Source organism: Emydura macquarii, unplaced genomic scaffold (assembly GCF_026122565.2).
Source record: "Emydura macquarii macquarii isolate MOO-44397 ecotype Brisbane River unplaced genomic scaffold, CSIRO-AGI_Emac_v2 contig_2481, whole genome shotgun sequence".
In the NCBI taxonomy this organism is placed as follows: domain Eukaryota; kingdom Metazoa; phylum Chordata; order Testudines; family Chelidae; genus Emydura; species Emydura macquarii.
Genome location: NW_027132618.1, coordinates 1,886,755 through 1,906,812, shown reverse-complemented (window position 1 = coordinate 1,906,812; position 20,058 = coordinate 1,886,755). Strand labels below are relative to the sequence as shown.

The 20,058-nt window shown below is 42.0% G+C and overlaps 1 protein-coding gene across 1 annotated transcript; it reads left to right on the top strand.

Annotated features, from left to right (window-relative positions):
• The first annotated feature begins 475 nt into the window (after positions 1-475).
• PTGER3 (prostaglandin E receptor 3) lies at positions 476-19,837 on the top strand. The gene is made up of 2 exons (XM_067563380.1): positions 476-1,455; positions 14,959-19,837. Exons 1-2 carry the CDS (start codon positions 607-609, stop codon positions 15,244-15,246), a joined length of 1,137 nt encoding a protein of 378 aa, XP_067419481.1. The 5' UTR covers positions 476-606; the 3' UTR covers positions 15,247-19,837.
• The last annotated feature ends 221 nt before the right edge of the window (positions 19,838-20,058 follow it).

Sequence of the window (20,058 nt, the reverse complement as noted above, 5' to 3'; positions counted from 1 at the left end):
TCTGAGGGGTTAGTTCCCGCCACCCGCCGTTCGCTCCCTGCCGGGAACAAGCCGTAGCACTAGGAACCTGGCGAGGGCAAAGGGGGCCCGCCTTGGAGCGCCCCGCGTTCGTTCCCCTGGCCCGACTCGCCCAGCCCGGCTGACGGCGCGATGCGCGGACTGGGTTAACGCCGGGCGGCCGCGGTGTGGAAAGCGCGCCGGGCGGCCTCAGCACGCGCACTGCCTCAGGGGCCGGGCGGGCAGGGGGCGCACAGGCTGCCTGCTCCCTGGAAACGGGGCGCGGGGCTCGGCCGGCAGCGGAGCCGCCTCGCGCTCGCTTCTTGGCGCCAGTCGCCCAGCCACTGGAAACCCCCGCGCTGCGGTTTGAGCTGGAGCAACCCCCCCCCCCCCCTCCTCCCCCGGCGCCCAGCCCCTCAGGGGAGGGACGCGCTCCCCCCGCCCCTCCCCCCCGAAGTGGATCAATGAAGCCCCGGGGCCCCGCCTCCGCTGCCTCATAGAGCGGCGGTTGGCCCCGCTGCCCACTCAGCCTGAGCTCCCCGCTATGGGCAGGGGCAGCGCGGCCGGGCAGCTGCTGCTGCGGCTCCGCTCCGGCGCCCCGCCGGCGGCATGACGCCCCCCTTGCTCTGCGGGGCCCGACTCAACCGCACCGGCCCGCCCAGCATGTGGGGCGGCGCCCCGCGGGGGGCCAGCAACAGCACGGCGCGCCCGGCGGAGGGCTGCGGCTCGGTGTCGGTGGCGTTCCCCGTGAGCATGATGCTGACGGGCACGGTGGGCAATGCCCTGGCCATGCTGCTGGTGTACAGAGCCTGCCAGAAGAAGGAGAACACGCGGAAGAAATCCTTCCTACTCTGCATCGGCTCCCTGGCCTTGACCGACCTGACCGGCCAGCTCCTGACCAGCCCCGTGGTCATCGCGGTCTACCTCGCCAACAGGCACTGGCAGCAGGTGGATCCCTCGGGCAACCTGTGCGCCTTCTTCGGGCTGTGCATGACTGTCTTCGGCCTCTGCCCCCTCTTCATCGCCAGTGCCATGGCCATCGAACGGACCCTGGCCATCAGAGCGCCGCACTGGTATGCCAGCCACATGAAAACCAGGGTGACCAAGACGGTCTTGCTCAGCGTCTGGCTGGCCGTGTTCGCCTTCGCACTCCTGCCCATAGCTGGCGTAGGGCAGTACACCCTGCAGTGGCCGGGCACCTGGTGTTTCATCAGCACCGGGGACAACCATGACGTAGGCAACACCTTCTTCGCCTCAGCCTTTGCCTTTCTGGGACTTTCCTCGCTCATCGTCACCATGGCGTGTAACCTGGCGACAATCAAAGCTTTAGTGGCTCGGTGCAGGACCAAACCTTCAGCATCTCAGTCCAGCAAGCAATGGGGGAGAATCACCATGGAGACACTGATCCAGCTGTTGGGGATCATGTGTGTTCTCTTTGCTTGTTGGTCCCCACTCTTGGTAGGTTGACTTTTAATTTGCAGTGTGATATTGCTAACTCCAAAGCATTCTTTCACAGAGAATGGGGGGGATGGTTACAGTGGGGATGGCAAACCTGTCACATCCAACTCGCTAAAACAGTGTCTTTATGTTCCCCAAATTTCAGCCTGCTATGGAGGAGAGATAGCAAGTGGGGGGGGGGGGCACATCCTGTTGAAAGGAATTGAGTGGGAGGATACCAGGATGAGGGGATCCTGTGGTGAGGGGTACTGGGGACAAGCAGGTGCAGGGCACAGTATGTATGGGAGGACCCCCCTTGGAGCCTTGAGGATGGGGAGTGGACATATACAAGGGGACTCATTGAAGAGAACTAGTAGATCTGGGGGCTTGTATGAAGGGGCCTCTTGAGGAAGAGAGCAGGTGTAGGGTGATATATGGGTCAGATCCTCCCCAATGGGAAAGAGGGGATTAGAGGTATGGGAATACATTGATGATGAGCTAATAAGGCCTCAACTAGAATATTGTGTCCAGTTTTGAGCACCACACTTTGGGCAAGATGTGTAGAAATTGGAGAAAGTCCAGAGGAGAACAGCAAAAATGATTAAAGGTCTAGAAAACATGACTTACAAGGAAAAATTGAAAAAAACTGGGGTTGTTTAGTCTGGAAAAAAGAAGATTGAAAGAGGCCTTGATAACAGTCTTCAAGTACATAAAATGTTATAAAAAGGAGGGTAATAAACTGTTCTCGTTACCCACTGATTACAGCACAAGAAGTAATGGGTTTAAATTGCTGCCAGGTCGATTTAGCTTAGCCATTAGCAAAAATTTTCTAACTGTAAGATTAGTTAAGCACTGGCCCAAATTACCTAGGGTGATTGTGGAATTTCTGTCATGGCAGGTTTTTAAGAACAGGTTAGACAAACACCTGTCACGGATGGTCTACATAGTTCTGCCTCAGTTCAGGGGACTGGTCTAGATGATCTATCGAGGTCCTTTCCAATCCTATAGGTCTATGATTGTATAAAATGCAGGCTGTCATAGGCGGTGGGCATTTGGGGAACATTCAAGAGGGGATGGTAGAATGAAGGTGTGGGGCAAGAGAGGGAGGGATGTTTAGGGAAATGAGAGTTGCAAAGAAGGGAGAAAAGAAACTGGGAACATGAGGGGAGCATGTGAGTCTTAGAAGAGATTAGAGACACCAGTGTATCTGGCAAATAGGTAGGAGTGAGTGAAAGGAAAGAATGGGCAGATTGATGGGGCAGGTGAAGACTTGAAAACATCATCCAAAGACTGGTGTTAGCAAAGGGTCCAAACACACCGACACTGGTGTAGTTCTGCTGCCTGGGAAGCCAGAAGCAGGTTAAGCAGTTCTGTATTCTCTACACCATACTATGACACATGGCAGGGATGTTTTTGCTCACTCATGCACAGGCAGGGATCCACCCATTAGAGCACTGAGAAGAGGTGGTGAAATAGGGCACCTAGTACCAAGTGTTGAGGCCATTATCTGGTTGGGAGGAAGCGTTTACTGCCGGAAGCCTTATTGTGATGGGACCTCATGTTAATGGGGGAGATATTCGTTTTTCTGCACCAGCCTTGTGGGCACACATACTCCACTGCTTTGAGAAATATGACCTGACCTGGCCCTTATTAGCTACCACTCACTTGATACACTAGTTATTTTGTTAGCGGGTTGTTCGCTTTGCCCGATTTTTGGCTGTGTTGGCAGAGAGTGGGTTTGTCATGACATAGACAGGGGTAAAGGGGCCAATCACCCAACTTTTACCCTGCCTTTTTATTCTGTTCTTTTCTTGCTCAGGCCCTTCCTTGTTGAACTGGGACAAACCATTTTTCAGCTGCAGAGGGTCCTCAATGGAGAATGTGTGTGTTTCTGTTGTATGGGATTGGGCGGGCAGGGGCATGGCGGTAGCTTTGCACACTATGAAGCATGGCAGGGACTTTGCCCATGCAGGGCAGAAGTGTGAATGGTGCTAGAGCATCCATCACACAGACCCAACAGACATGTTCCGATGTTTGTGTTTGCATGTGTGCGCGCGCGCGCACACACGTGTGTGTGTGTGTGTGTGTTTCTGAAGGGAAAACGGTAACTAGCTATGGGGGGGCCTACTGCCACCTTTGGCTGCCCACATTGACTCCACTGCTGTTCCATGGCCTGGTATGGAGAATTTCTCTCCTCCTCTGGACCCCTGCAGATCTCCCCTACACATGGCGCATGTGCTAGGGTTGAGGATTTGGCCTTTAGCATTGAGTAGTGGAGCTACCATGGGACGATGGCTACTGGAATGTTCAGTGTAAATAAGATAACATTAGAAATGAACTACTTCCACTCAGTGAATTTATTTTTGTAAATTAATGACATTCCAGGAAAATCTTAAACAAAACACCCTCCGTTCCCATCCCCCCTCCATCCCAACTTCTGCATGTTACCTGTACAGAGAGCATTAATGGCTTGTGACAGAGGTGAGATCAGAAACCATATTGCAAACCTTGGGGAAATTGCTTTCTAAATGACAGAACAATGTTCTACTCCTAAGAACACCAAGGTAACGTGGCTTTGACCACACATGTAAGCAGGATGCCCAGTTTAGATATAGATGCTTTTTTAAACATCCCTTGGTCATGTGGTCAGCCTTTGATACCAGCTGTTTGCGATTAATTACCTTTTCATCTATATTGAATCAGCTCCTCTAAAAGCTGCTACACCAGAGGAACTGAATGGGCCATTTGACATAGAAAGGAACTACTGCTGGTGGACAGTGCTGTATCCAGTGCTGCCTCTAGTGTAAACGCACCTCCTGGAGGTAAGCTAAGATAGATATGTCATGCTGTGTACTGCCCCCAATACTTCCAACGGGCTCATTCAACATGCAGGACAGCACAGCTAAGCTGGCACTGAAGAGACAGTACACTGTGCCAGGGAAAGGGCTTGTGCAACTTACACCTTCAAAGAGGAATCCAGGGAGCAGAGTGGGACACTCACAGTTCAGTCTCTGCTTTGGTCCTGGGGCAGTGCAACTATGTGTTTCCCCTTCCTCCAGAAAGAGAGCCAGATGCCACTCTAGCCCCGTGTCTCCTCCTTATTTAATCAGCCACCCTCTTTTACATAATGTTTGGCATGCGTTTGTACACAACACTAAGTCATGAAGCTGGCGTGTATTGTTTAACATCGGCAAAGTGCTTTGAGATCCTGGGACAAAAGATTCCACTTAAGCGCATGGTAGTCTCAGAGACTCGTACTTTAATATTCAGCACTGAGCTGGCTTTCTTGCCAGAGGCATAGTGTGTGTTTATATAGACAATGGAGCAAACCCCAACATCCTTACTTAGCCTTTGCTCAAGCACACTTCCATCATTTGAGAGTTTGCCTGAGAAACTAAGTAGAAACTTAGGGACTTATCCAAAGCTCATTGAAGCCAATGGAAAAATCCACATTGATGTCATTGGCCTTTGGATCAAGTCCTTATGCCCTGATTCAGGAAAGGATCCCTATTCAGGAAAGTACTGAAGTACATGTTTAAATGAAGCATGTACCTAAATCCCTTGGAGTCATTGGGAAAGCATGTGCTTAAAGTTAAGAGCTTTCTTGAATCAGGGCCTCACTGAGGAATGCAGGTTTCATCCCAATGCAAATAATAAAATAGGATCTCAAGGCACTTTACAAACAGTAAATGTTATATTTAAAGATTAAATACATACCCCAATATTTGCAGTGCAGCCTGATTATCCTGCTCCCTGCAAACATGCACCTTTTCTAATTCATACCAAAAGCAATCATTCCGCCCAACTTCTCATTAGTACAGGATAGTGAATTAGAGCTGAATGGCAATTGCTAGATTAAACCAAAGAAGTGCACTGTCACCAGCTGTCACTACTTCCTTGTTGAATATTTCCATTCCAAAGCACATTCAGCCTTGTCCTCCATTGTGGGGGCCTGTACGCAAGAGAGCTATGCAGGATCCTCCTGGCTTTGGCTTCATTTGTTTTCCCATAGGGCCATACTCACTATTGTTCCTTCAATGGTGGGAGTTCCTGCGGCTGTTCTCAAAGCCTATTTGAATAGGCTTTTTCTAGTTAAAATTTAAGATTTAAATGCTTTAGAAATAGCCACAGAGACTTCTCCCTCAAGAAGGACATTCAACGTGGCTGTCATTTTTGCTGCCCATGAACAGGCTAGGATATACAGCAGGCTACACAACTCTGTAGAGTCTTAACTTTGTTCCCACCCCCATTAACCAGCTTGAATTCCTGGCCCTCTTGGAGTCCAGGATAATTTTGCCTCTGACTTCAATGGGCCAGGATTTCACCCCCAGCATGGAAAATAATAATTGTCCTTAGCCTTAATTATTTGAGGGTCAATAAACTAGTTGATTCTTAACCTGCCCAGTTACAGGGCCATAAACTGCAAATTTAGTCATGTACATAAGTGTTTCTGGTATCTGGTCCCTAATGAGTGTTTATAAGCCAGAACCCCTGTTGGTCACCCAGATACCAGATGTCTCCTTCCACTATCAGTACAGAGAAAGCCCTATTGTGTGTATCTTGGTAGCTGATTTTTCCTGCTGCTTTATTACGTTTCCTAGTGTAATATTAAAGCTATAAAAGACCAGAACAACACCATTTTTTCTGAAACGGGAACTGTTTGTCAGTAAAGATTGGGAAACTAAGTAAGCCAAAGACTGCATTTAATGATTTCATTGTTCACTAGTACAGTACATTGAATACAGAGCTAAAGCAATTTCAAACTACTTCCATTTTGTTTGCAACATTTGGCTTTTACACTTCTTATGGTGATAGTCCCTAAAATGTGCTACATGTTTTCCAAATGCGGAGGAATACACAATCTTCTCTTTAAAAGGTAGAAGGAGCTCATGAATCTGTAATATATATATAATAGCTTCACCAAGCCATAACTTTTAGGCAAAATGTCTCTCTCTCTGTCTTTCTTACACAAAAAACAAACAAAACAAAAAAAGTCACCCCCCCTCCTCCTCCCCCCCCCCACTACTACAATATAGCAATGCCTCTTGCTTATTTATTTTAAATAACATTTTTTCAGATTGAAAACAGAAAGACAAAACTATTTAACTTATACTGCAAGGGTTCCCTACACTTTACTTAATGCATCTGTGTAAAAGAAGAAGAGGCACCTACATGCAGTGAGGAGAAAATTTAATGGGACAGTCACAGCAGAAATTGGACAAACCATCTGAGGCTTTTAAACATAATTGGTATTATGAGGAAATATTCAAGGAATTGTACAAAAAAGGCAAAGAGATCCTCTAACATTTTGCTATAAAAAGGATCTGTAGGTCAGCACTGAATGCTGAACTAGCAAGCGACCTGACCTTTACAAATCAAAGGCAAGGCTAGTTGAAAACATACTGCGCAGCAGCCTTTGAATTTGTTTTATCTTCTTATTTCTTCTGCCTGTCTATTTGGGACTCTCTGATACCCAGACTGAATTAATGAGTTGTATTTATTTCTTTATGAAAAGACATTGCTTCAAAACCTTTCATGTGTTTTCCAGGGGCGGGTTCCATAAACCTTCCCTCCATTGCATAGCCCCTATGCAAATGTGTATTCCCCTTGGCTTCATAGTCTCAAAGTTCAAAGCAGGCATTATAGAACAATTTGCTATTTTTTGTAATCATTACAAAGAATAATTCTAGAATCATTAAAAAGATCAGCACACACTAGGAAAAATGGGCCTAATTTTGATGTCAATGCTCTCAGAGTGAATTGCGAGTAACTCTGTTGTAGTTCGTAACGATATATCCATGTAAAACCATTGTAAGGAAGATCTGAATCAGGCCCAACATAGCCCATAGATCGGAAGTCTAAAGTATATTTTCCCCCTTGATAATTGTGTTTAACGCCCATTTAATTTCTTCTTTGTGCACTAAAGGGAGAAATGCCTTTTAAATCTAGAATAGTCTTTTCTTTTCTTAGTATATATGAGTTAAATTTGGTGCATAAATAAATAGTTTTAACACTAAGTAATCCTTAAAGAACAATTCTTAATGTAAAAAAAAATCTGCTGGAATGTATTTGTCATGATTACACTTATAATCAGAGAGTACAATATTTCAGAATACAAAGCAATTAACCCTTTAAGACTAACTCAAAAGATATATAGATTTTTCAGGCCAGAAGAGATTGTTATGATCATCTGAACTCCTGCATAAACATAGGCCAAAAGGAGAGGCTTTCATTGAAACTCCAGTTTCATTGCTCATTTTTATCTACAATTGCATTAAAACAACTATTTTGAACATTTTGTATTCTGAACATTTTGTAAACATTTTCCAACGTAAAAAGTCATTTTTCCCAGAATCATTTGCTTATGCTGTAGAGACTTTGATAAAATGGAGATTTGTATTTTGTGGCTTAATGTTTTTTGTTGAGTAAACTACTGCTAAGGAGTTTTGAAATCCCTTATTATTTAACTCAGTAATAACCCCTTACATGGACAATGCTATATTTTAGGCTGATCTCTTGGAAATGGGGTTCGTGGGAGGTTACTATGGCGAGGGACAAGCAAGGAGCAGCAGGGGCCTCAAACCCTGGGCATCAGTCCTCTATGATGGAAATTGTAGAGGAATTGTCAGGTAGATGACAGTGCCTGGACCATGGGGAAGGTTTGGGCAAAGGAGGATCTTGGGGAAGTGGTATTATATTGTAGGCTCTTAAATTAGATAGCAGTAGAGGCATAAGTCTATTTTATGTAATGTAAAATAAAAACGGAAATAATCATAAGCAGAAGTCTTTAAAAAAACAAAACTAAACTAATGGAAACTGCAATCAGTAAGTTGTCCATAAGACAGGCTATTGTAACCTTTGGGTGGGCTAGTGTTTACTTCATTGCCCTTCTCTAGTGCCTAAAAACCTTACTCCAATAGAAAAGCACTTGGAGACCCAGAATAAGGATTTTCACCATGGGTTGCACAGAGTCAACCTTCCCACATTCAAGTCCAAAAATAACAAAAAGGAATGAAATTTAATTCTTAAGTACCAATTTTATAAAGATAAAGAAACATAATAATAATAGTAATAGTAATAATAACTTAATTGCTACAACATAACATGGTTACTTTATAATCCACATACATTATCTTCAGTTACATATAAACATCAATAAAGAAAACAAATTAAATCTAAACAGGTCAGTCCCCACAGAAAAACAGTCAGAAGTAACTCAGAGTTCCCAAAAGCTAAGATTGAGTTCACCCGAGTGTCAGTTACAGCCTTTGACTACCAAAATCTATACAGTCTGTTCAGTCAAAAGCAGTGGAACAATATCTTCCCTTCACACCTGCTTGTAGAAATCTCTAGCTGGAATCCATGCAGACTCTTCCTCCTCCTCTGCTGCAATCAATCAGTTAGCTAGTCAGCTAACCAATTAACAACCACTCAGTTAAGTATATAGATTTAATAAACCTTGTTACAAGAAAAATACAAACTGAAAATAGCAAAATAAGTGACTCACCATCACCACATTTAAATAAGAGAAAAGTTGGTGACTCATACTAGCTGAGACAATTTAAAACAGTTTGGCTAAAATTAAACAACATTTCAAATATACAATTAAAATAAAAAAATAGTTTTCCCTTTCTATAATTAAGATTGTCAGGGCTTCCCAGTTGGGGGGTTAACAATATCACTAACCTGCTGCAAAATCTTCCAAGTCAGGGGAAAACCTGCTTTCTGCTCTTGTGGTTCAGTGTCTCCCATCCCACACATGGCAGCTATGCTGACTACTTGCCCTCATAGCATCTGACTCCAGCAACAGGTAACCTACAGAGCATCCCCAAAACTACCACACCCCATTCTAAAAACTTCTGAGTGTGGAGTGCTAATTGTGTATCTGCCTAGCAACAGTGAGTTAACAGACAATCATTCCTACCCATACCAAATAAATCTCCTAAAGAGACCTCTCCCCCTATTAGGCATGTGAGTTATACTATGTAACTGCATGATCTTTACCAGTGTGACCCTCTTCCTTCTCCCCATCTGCTCTCTCCCACTCATTTAAAGCCACTTATCATGACTTGTCTATAGTTTAGATTGAGCATCTTCAGAGTCTAGCACAATGGGACTCCATTCTGACTGGTCAATAGGCAGTGCCACATACAAATAACAGTTATGAGATGTAAATATGTCTCTGTGTGTACATTACAGCAAATGGAAATCAAGTGATTATTAATATTCCCAGCATTCAGGTTATTTCCTTCAGGATCAGTCCACAGACTGAGGAACTCTGGAATATGATAGCTCTCACAATCCTTTTCATCTTGTTCTGCTATGTCAGAATTCATGAAACTGCAATGTCAATTGGCAGATAAAGCACAGTATTTGTAAAGAATCTGCTTTCATGTGCCAATTGCTATCTATTTTGTTTATATTACATTAAACTCCACTGTTATATGGACTGTTAAATTGCTTTGCTGGAAATTTCACTTTAAACATGGTTACAGTTGCATGAATCCTGTGTTGGCCTATTAAAATAATTTTAACTGAAGTCTATCAAAGTTACCTGGCTAGATCCTCAACTTGTGTAAATCAGTGAAATCACTGGAGCCACAGAGATTTATATAAACGGGATCTGGCCAATAATTTGTAAAGTAATGTAAATTAATCACCCTGTTTTATTAAACTGTAATCTACATAGAACCATGGATAATAAAAATCTATTATGTCATCAAATACATCCTGGCAGTGCAAGATTATGTATTCAGTATTACATATATGTCCAATCTAAATTTAAATGTCCAGTCAGAACATATTCTATATGTGAAAGCTTGATGACTACCAGCAAGTTTATAAAATAAAACAATTTAAAAGAGCATCCATTCTATTGAAACACAAAAACTCAAACTTGTGCTAAATCTAATGTTTCAGCTCAAGAACTCAACTTCTGAAGAGCTTTGTAATTGGAGATCACTGAGGACAGAACTACTGGAGAGCATTTCTGGTTTCCGGAGGCTCCGCTTAACTGTTGTTGGCCAACAATCCTCCAGAACTGTAATTTTTAATTATTTGCAAGGATTCTTTAGGCAAAACTATGCCCTTGCTCTTAAGAGCCACAATGGGGTATAGGGAGAAGAGGATGGCATCTGTGCATAGAGAGACCGGTCTGTAGTCCACATGACAGGAGTAGCTGATCAGAAAGATAGTAGGGGGAGAGGAAGCCTGTCTCCATGGAGTAGCCTTCACCAATCCTTACTTGGTTTCCTTGCAGGATATAGCAGCATATCCTCCAGCCTTTCCCACTCTTCTGTCCCGCCCCTTGATGCTTAAGGAACCCTTATAGAGATGGAAGAAGAGAAGAGCAAGGGAGTTGCTACATCAATGCCTCACCCCCTTCCCCCACACACACACTTTTCCCCCCAGTGTCCATTGCCACTAACCCTTTTGCAGGGGAATCAGTTCTGCTGCCATGTGCCCCTCGGCAGTCATGGAGGAGGGGAGTTGGATTTGCCGTCATGTCCAGTAGTATCCTATGGCTAACGTACATAGTTACCTCTCACCTTATCGCCTTAAAACAAGGATCATAACCTACCAGTAAGTCCTATGGACTCATTTCTGTGCCCAGTTATACAGATGCTATTCCCATCAAACCGCATAGGAACTGCACCTGTGTAATGGAGGCAGCACTAAGCCCATTCATTATAGTATGCTAATTATCCTTGCAGACTCTGTCAGTGTATCAGACCCCAAGACAGTACCCTGTTTGCTTTGCTCTTGGGCAATAGCTCTACTTGAAAGGCCCCCAACATAATTGGCCTGGGGATGGCCAGCCATGCCACTCATGCTGTCTGTTCAAGGGCCAATGTGAAGATATACTTCCTCGCTGTAGCCTGGTTGGGCCCGGTGGTCATAAATGTAGCATTTGGCCCACAGGAATGCAATTTCAAGGGCAGCTGGCAACCCTTTCTTGTGTGGCTAAATGTCACATTGCAGCAGGACAACTCACTGGCCCCTGGAATGCCAAAGTGTGTGTGGCTCAAAGCCCTAACAAGGGCACTTTGTCCTGTTAATAGCAGCTTCTTAAAGCCAGTTGTACATCAACACTAAGAGCACTAAATGCTGCAATGTGTTGGCATAATACAAGCAATTGTCCCTTTGTCCCTCCCTAAAATGCCAGCACCTGAACAGAGGGCAGCCTAGTAGTTCAAGGAGGCAAGAAATGCTTCTACCTGCTCAGTCATTTCTTTAATTGCTTTTCCAAGGAGTAGCAGGGATCAATCCTCTGCTCCCCTACCTGGTTCCTCCCTACCTGGCCACAGATGTATCCCTGCAACACACCCTCTCCCCAGCTGCTGAAAATTAGCAGGCCTTCTCTGGCTCTGAGCTTGGCCAGATTTAGATGGCCACTGTAGCCCTACCATACAACATCAGGCACATGCTGGGGCAATTCTGGGAACTTGGAAATGCATGATATTGTTTCATGCTGGCGGGGGAGTGGGGCCTGAATAGGATGTGGCCCAGTGATGCACAGCAAAGAATTTACCAGCAGTTCATTTAGTGCATTGTTTTCTATAAGCAGAAGCCTCGTGTCTGATGCTGAATTTAGTGCTAATGTTACAGTGAGGGCATTTCACAAGCCTAAAAATGTTACACACTCATATTTTAAATGTATTTGATTTTAATCTGATTGGGGAAAGTGGGTGTTTTTTAATAGGCCAAGCAACAGAATACAAGCTCGTTTCTGACTAATTCAAACAGACTTGAAACCACCATGTAAATACAGAATGGAGTCTGAAGTCTGGAGTCGTGTTTTGATAAAGTTATTATTGAAATTTTAACTCCAATTACATCCATATTTCTGTACAACTAGAGAATTACTTCCTCTTTTCTCTCTTTCATTGATTTGGCTCAGAATGCTTTCATTCTGCTGTTGATTTATCTTGATTACTACTATTCAAGAGTCAGACAGTAAAATAAATACAAGATTAGCAAAAACAGGGATCAACATTTATGATAAATACAGAAAAGTTAGCTTACGAGGTATATTTCCTCCTTGATGTGTGTGTCTAATTCCTTTAGGTTTTGTGTGCACATGAAAGGGAGATGATGTTTTTAATCAGGAATAAAGTCCTCTTCCTAAATCCACAACATAAATCAAGGGGCTAGATGGGAGTTGGGACATCCCACTGGAGCATTTGTAGTTTTTAAATTAGGCTGTATCAAAGATTTTTGTCATTAAATCTAACTTGATTCAATCATTTTGAGATTGGAAAACTCAAGAATTATTGAATTCTCTCTTGGATACTGGTTTGCATATTTTTTCCTTACCATATCCTTGCCTCAGCCTGCACCCCTTGAAGTCAAGCTATGTCTGCTTCCCCTTGTGAGAGACACTAGACGTTGACTCTGAGGAGCCTTGAGATCTGGAGTAATTTGTGAAATATTTCTCATCTCACATGCTGGAGCGAGTTGCAATATCGAGATCCAAACTTCCCCAAAGTTAAGGCATATCCAGCGCCGGGATTTGGCCCATTATAGAGATGAGGGAGGAGTGGCAGGGGTGAACTGTGAAATTCAGGGATGTGGGCGTTGGTTCAGAACCCATCCATGTGTAGGCCTCATGTCTCTACACTAGCGCCAGCTCCCAGGCAGCATGGCTCCAATGGAACAGTGCTGCCCTGAGCACCAGTGCCCTAGGCTGGGACTGTTCCAATGGGGAGTTCCATAGTGCACGGATAGGGAGAGAGGCATACAAATTGGAATGTAGCCTCAAATTGCATTAAGTTTTGGAAGTTTCCCTGCAGGGGGTGAGTTGTGCCCTCTCTCAGAAACAAATATGCCAAATTTACACTCAGAAAATGTTTGTCTTGTATTTATAGACCCTAGAAAACAGTTTGTAATATGGAACCTACTGGACGTTAGCTATAATGAAGCTATATTAAGCATTTCTAAAATGGTACTAAATATAAAAGCAGATATGTTTTATACAGAAAGCTCAGTGGAAAAAAACAGAAAGTAGATACCAACTAAACCATGGAAAAATAGATACATATTTGATATCTTTCAAAATGTGCCTCCTCATTCTCAGAATTATATAAAGTGTACTAGGATATGAACATACCACAACACACAGAGCATCTCACCATCTTTTTTTCCTTGTCATTAATGGATATTCTCTGGGGAAACAATAGACAGAGAGAAACTGTGGCCTGTGGATTAAGCAAAGGACCGGGAAGCTGGAGTCTGTTTCCAGCTCTGCCTCTTTCCTGTGTAACCATGAGAAAGTGAACTAAACTCGTAGTTGCCTTCATTTCCCTCTCAATAACATGGGGATAATGATGCTCCTGTATTGTGAGATTTATTTCCTTAATGTCTATAAAACACTTTGATACCAAGGGTTGTTGAAGTGCTAAGTATTATTTGATTGATTGAATTATTATATTAGTCTTCAGCGGATAAATCTTAAAAACCACAAGCCTTGTGGCAAAGCATAAACCAACAGGGAGAATTGATTTGCTGCGTTCAAATGTCTGTCTGTGCAAAGCATCTCAATGAGCATTATCAAGTAATGCACAGATCTTATCTAACACCCCCAAGGACTTTTTAAAATGGGAATCACCGACACATCTCTATGATGGTGCTGTTAGCTTAACAGCTGGCAGTTTGAAATACAAGTGTTAGGACTGCTCTGGAGTACAGATTTTCTGGGAGATGGTATTTAGTTAGAGCTGCCTGCTCCTAGGCTGCTCTCTACAAATTAATGATTGTTGTTTTACCTAGGGTAGATAATGGTCATGCATCACGAAAAGCTGATCTACTGATGCAATTTTTTTGACAGCTGCCTGATATGTTATAATAGCTAGAGGCACAGCCACTCTGGCCCCACTTTGGGTGGTTGTTACTATAATGTATGGGAAATGTTGGTCATGGAAATACTTCCATGAAATACGTTTAAATGCCCATGATTTTACAATTTGCCTACCTTTTCACAAGCACACCAATTAGAATACTTAAAGATCAAACGGTCACGCATATCATTCTTTGTAACTTATTAAATCATTGTATTATACTGCAGTTTCTTCTCTCAAAATAAATTATCCATATAGATTCAACATGGGTAAGGGTGGAGGTGGCAGAATGAGCTCTACTAAATTGATTTCCCAAGCTGTGTAATTTCCTAGTCTAGATAAGACCATTACAACTTCATGTCCCTTCCTCCATGTCCCTAAGATGGGAGATAACAGGCTTCTGACTGATACCAATGCCAATCCAATACATTAAATCAAACCATTGGATGAGATGGTAGGTAAAATCTTTATCACCCCCCATTACTGCTGTAACTTGAAGCACATCCTCCACACATGCACAAAGACACACACACTGTATTATATGTAAATCCTCTTTGAATGAAGGTAAAACTGGAGACATTCTTTATTCTCTGTGATCGTGGTTTTATCTGAGTAGCAGGAGAGTATGGGAAGATTCTTATCTGATTGGCCTCTTCTATAAGACATTTCTTTTCTCACCTTTTCTTAGATTATGATGTTGAAAATGATCTTCAATCACACATCGGTTGAATACTGCAAGGCGTCCTACAACACAGGCCAAAGCATAGAACTGCAGAAAGAATGCAATTTCTTCTTGTTGGCTGTCCGCTTGGCCTCACTCAATCAGATCTTGGACCCCTGGGTTTATCTGCTGTTAAGAAAAATACTCCTCCGAAAGTTTTGTCAGGTAGCAAATGCTGTCTCCAATTGTTCTGATGATGGATGGAAAGGTCAACCTATCACGTTAACAGATGAAATCAGACAGACAGCAGCATGAACAAATATTGATACACCTTGCATGCAAACTACTTTTGACAAGTAGTCTTAAACCTTACTGTGAATTTGGGCATCTGTTAGTGTCGGTTTCTCTGCATAACTAACTGCAGCACAGTAGTACTTTTGAATGGACTTAGAATGCCAGATAATTATGTATCTGGTGTGCCAACAATACATAAACAAAAGAGTATGATCTATTATTAACAGTTACCTAAAATTCTGGTATCTTTGTAATCCATAGCTGAATCCATTCAAGATAAAGAATGTGACTCTTTTTGCTGCTATATACATCATGTTTTCTGGAGATTTTTCTTTCTTTGAAGGAGAAGAATCAATCATTTTTATGTCAGGTAACATTTGAGAGACAGCTCCAACAGTTTAAGTTATTGAAAAGACCCATTTTTGTACTTCATTTTGAATCTAAGATTATCTGCTAGATCCAGATATTATTCCTGCCTCCTTTTTGGGGGAAAATACAAGATATTCAAGGAAAAAATAATAGGAGTCCTTTCCTTTCTTTAGATTTCAATGGTTTGTTGGAAGAATTGCAAATGACATTGAATATATTAATGGTGTTCTCTTTCAAGTGCTGACAGGCAGTATATGTATTTGATACATGGGCTTGCCATGATAATTACTGATTTGACATTCACATTAGTGAATGTGAGAATAAACTCACCTGCTGCATAGGTGAGGGGGCTTTGGGGAACAGCAGAAATGTACAAGCTGGGGTTTTGTTAGGATAAACATTGCACTTTTTTTTTTTTTTTAATTACAAGTAATACCTGTAAAACACCCAGGTTAGTGAAACATTGTTTCATGCTATGGTGATGTAGTCTACTTTCAGCAGATGGAGAGAGTGAAAGAGATAGGGGGTGAGAGGCAGTAACTACTACTTTTTGTGCTAACTATTAACAGTAAATATCCCTTTACTATTAATTAATTTCTAAGATTTACATAGCAAAAAAAAAGTCATCAAACACCTTCAAAGATCAGCTTTATTTGTGAAGGCCACAATTCTGGGAACAGAAAGACCTTTCAGCTACCCTCTGCCTCTGGTGGTGGGATCACCACACACACAGCCCCACTTCATTACTCAAACCCCTAATGGATGGGTTGCTCACAATATGAAGTGTCAGCCAAGAAACAATAGATTTTTCCTAAAGACAGCTTTCAGAAACACTGCAGCTTGAGATTTCTTTTTTTTAAATCAAGCTCTGTTGTCAGCAGAGATTTTGGTTGGAGGATATTATTAATGAAATCTTTCCTTGAGTAATTTTCAGGTTGGATTATAAAGACTCATGTTTCTGCTGAATTGTGTGAACATCTTTTATTTTTCATTGGGCCATAACCTCTAACGTGTCCCATTTAATGACCTCCTTTCTGCATTAGATCTCAGTGAAATTGTTTGCAAAAATGTACATGCCACATTCAGATCAGTTACACGCAACTGCAAGCCTGCTGCGATTAGTGGAGATACATTTTCTTATACCGAATCTAAATTCAGCCATGGAATTTCTGCCAGAGTTAAAAGGAGGTACTTTACATTGGTACAATAACTGTATTCATATATTAGCATATGAAAAACCATTTGGCAGCTAAGGCCTTTACAATGGCATAATTGTACTTAATAGCAATGCATAATCAAATGGAAAAAGTATCTCTCAAATACAAACATAATTTATGATATCACACTATTTTATGGTTTGGTAATGGATGATATTAGAAATGTGCTACTATAAATACTCTTGTAGTTAAGTATAACATTCATGACAACTAATCTTCCCATGGCTGTAGGTACACATTGAAATAGCATGAAATATGAAAATCCCAGGTAGCAGACAAAAATCGTTTGGCTAATTACTTTTCGTGTCCTTGTGTCTAAGCTCTTTAATCTTCACCATCATGACAGACAGGAAAAAAAAGTAATTGAAGTTAGATTAGAAGATACCATTGTATATCACAGCCTCAGAGGTGATTACTTTTAATGTGACATCAGAACTCTGACGTCTCACTGATAATTCAAGAAATAGTGTAAATCACACTCAGATACTTTGACATGTTGTAGTTCACCATTAAATCCAATGGCCTTTGGATCAGCCAGTAAGGGTATGTCTACACTGCAAAAAGAGATGTATTAACTCAGTTTGGCTAACTTGGGTTAAAACAGCGGTGAACACAAGGCAACTCAGTTTTTAACTCAGGTTAGCAGATTGAGTTAAAGCCAATAGGGGAGTCTGGGGGACTGCTCTACCAACTGGGCTACTGGGTATAATGTGGGTGCCACCACCCACTCTTCCTCCCTTTTTTTTTTTTTTTTTTTTTGCTTGCAAGAAAGGGCTGACCCTGACTAGGGTGCCTAACTCCAAGTGAGGAGTTCATGGCTTGAGCCCTATGTGCAGGAAGACGTCTCCCTCTGGCCAGTCAGGTGCTTAACTCCCTTTGGGGGTGGGGGAAGGCCTAAACATTTGGAAAGACTTTTGTATAGTTCCTAAATCTGCATCACATACACCTATAGGGAGTGTAACTCCATCAAATGTTTTGTGGCCTTCTGTAGCTCACTGTGATTTTCCTGTTTTCATTCATAATCTCTTAGAAACAACTATTCAGCAGCTTATGTATCTCTAAAGCTAGCTAGCTACTAGGAAAAATAAAACAGCTCCTGAATATATAACATGTTCAAAATCCACAAAATGAGACTAATTAACCCAAGATCTATGATGTCCCCAATTAATGGGGTGGAGGACACATCTAAGATTGGTCTAAGTGGGGAAGGCAGCATATTGTAACATCTAAAGCGTTTTTTTTCCAGTTAGCAAGTCTCCCTTCTGGTTTGCATGCTTTTTGTGTGGGTATTTCTATTTTAGCCCATTTCCGTGATGTCCTTCTTGCAAAAGTTTTGTGCTATATTCATATTAATGTGCCTATCATTAAAAAGAAGGCTGATTCAGGCATAGCTATATAAATAGATCATTTACACATGAAAGCTGCTCTTAGGGCACTACTTAGATTAGACTAATGTGATCCAATAAGAGCACTGTCTTAATAATTTAGTGTCATACTTAAGATGGCGCCAAGGACACCCCTTTCTAAAGCAGACCCTTATTCTTCAATGCACATTAGGATAATCAGTTATGCACATCCATACAGTATGTCTTAGAAGAAATAGGGCTTTATTCTGCTCAGACATGCACAGCTCAGTAGGTTTGCACTAGTGCAAGAAAGAGTGGAATTTGGCTGATATTCTGAAAATCTGAAACACCCTTCATCGACTAGATTTACACTAGTGCCTTCTAGGTAATAGAACAAAATACAATAAGCCAGAACGACGATGTTCTGGCCAACATTTGCAATCGGAATAAAACAAGCTCTACTGTCCAGCAGTCTGTAAGAAAGAATGTTGAGTACAATGACCACATGTGCCTACACAGCATCTGCCCTACGAGTGTCTAGCTCATTACTGGTAAGTGCTTTGTGAAATACGGAGTGAGAAAGATGCTGTATAAAACCAAATTATCCTTTACTCTTTTTGAAAAGTGCCATGCACCATTTCACACCCAAAGCATTTTATGTAAAAAGCCTGTTTTTCTGTTCAAGTGATTAGCATCATTCAGTTTATGCACATTAGCCGTTTTTCAGAAACCTGTTCCTTGTAACGTATGTCAGAGTGACCTCAATTATTTGAATGAATTGTGCTCTGCTAGACTTTTCTATCAATCAATGGCTGAACAGTAGCATGGTCTAATAGGATCCAATTTCCTCTAGGTCTCTCATTAGTGTGGCAAGAGTGCAGAAAGTCTATGAGAGTGAACACTTTTTGTCCTACTATCACCACTTCTACTGTAATGGCCATGTGGGAAATATTAGTTTTTCATATAGACTAACAATGAGATATATTCAGTGGCAATATAAGAACAGCTAAAATGTAAAGATAGTTTAAACTAATTGTTGAAAGGACTAGATATGGGCTTTACGTGGACATAAGGATTGTTATCCTGTGCTCCGTGGCGGCTGACTACTCATTTTAGCTCCAAATAATCTCATCCCTCTTGCACGCCTATTATTAAAACAGTTCCTTTTTTTTTAATTTAGAGAAAAGGGGGGGGGGGGCAATCATGTCCCATGGTTGGGTGCACTAATATGAAGACCACTTTATAAAACAAGAAAGTGGAAAAAATGATTTGCATCTTATTTGTTTATAGCAAAGGAATTTAATCACTGTTTGCCAGGCATGGCTAACATGACATGACTGGCAATAGAAGCACTTTCTTAAATGAAGTCAAAGATATTTATCAGAAATGTAAGGATTTGTTCTGTTTTCCAATGTATCTGGCTCTGTGGTAAGGATATTTTTGATGCACTTTTTTGCAGATGCCTTCTATATTATTCTAAATGTATTTAAAGTCCACTACAGTAGTATTTCAAAGATTCATTTTGATAAAATTATGTACTTCTGTCAGAGACATTGTAGAAACTGTGTGTATGGTGGAATTCTTTTGATATAAGTTTGTTGGCATTCAAAACATAGCCTGTTGGTGTATTGAATGTGTGTGTATTGTATTTGTCAGTGCAAAATAAAAGTTTAAAGCTTAGCAGATTAACTGGTTTTTATTTCTTGACACCAACTTTTGCCTGCAATGTTTTGGTACAATAATTTCAAGTAACCGCCTGCACATGGCTTCAATGTGAGCATTATCTGCTGCTATATTTTTAAACATCTTGAGACAAGTTCTGTGCTGACTTCATTAGGACTGACTGCAGCAGCTCTAAGTACAGATCCTGGCCTTTTTTATGGACCAGTTCCTGCCACTCT

What these genes read in the sequence shown, in the direction of transcription:
- PTGER3 (XM_067563380.1), top strand. Translation starts at nt 607, where the DNA reads ATGACGCCCCCCTTGCTCTGCGGGGCCCGACTCAACCGCACCGGCCCG. An exon ending in CTTGTTGGTCCCCACTCTTG is followed by an intron (nt 1,456 to 14,958) that starts GTAGGTTGACTT and finishes ACCTTTTCTTAG; the next exon opens with ATTATGATGTTGAAAATGAT.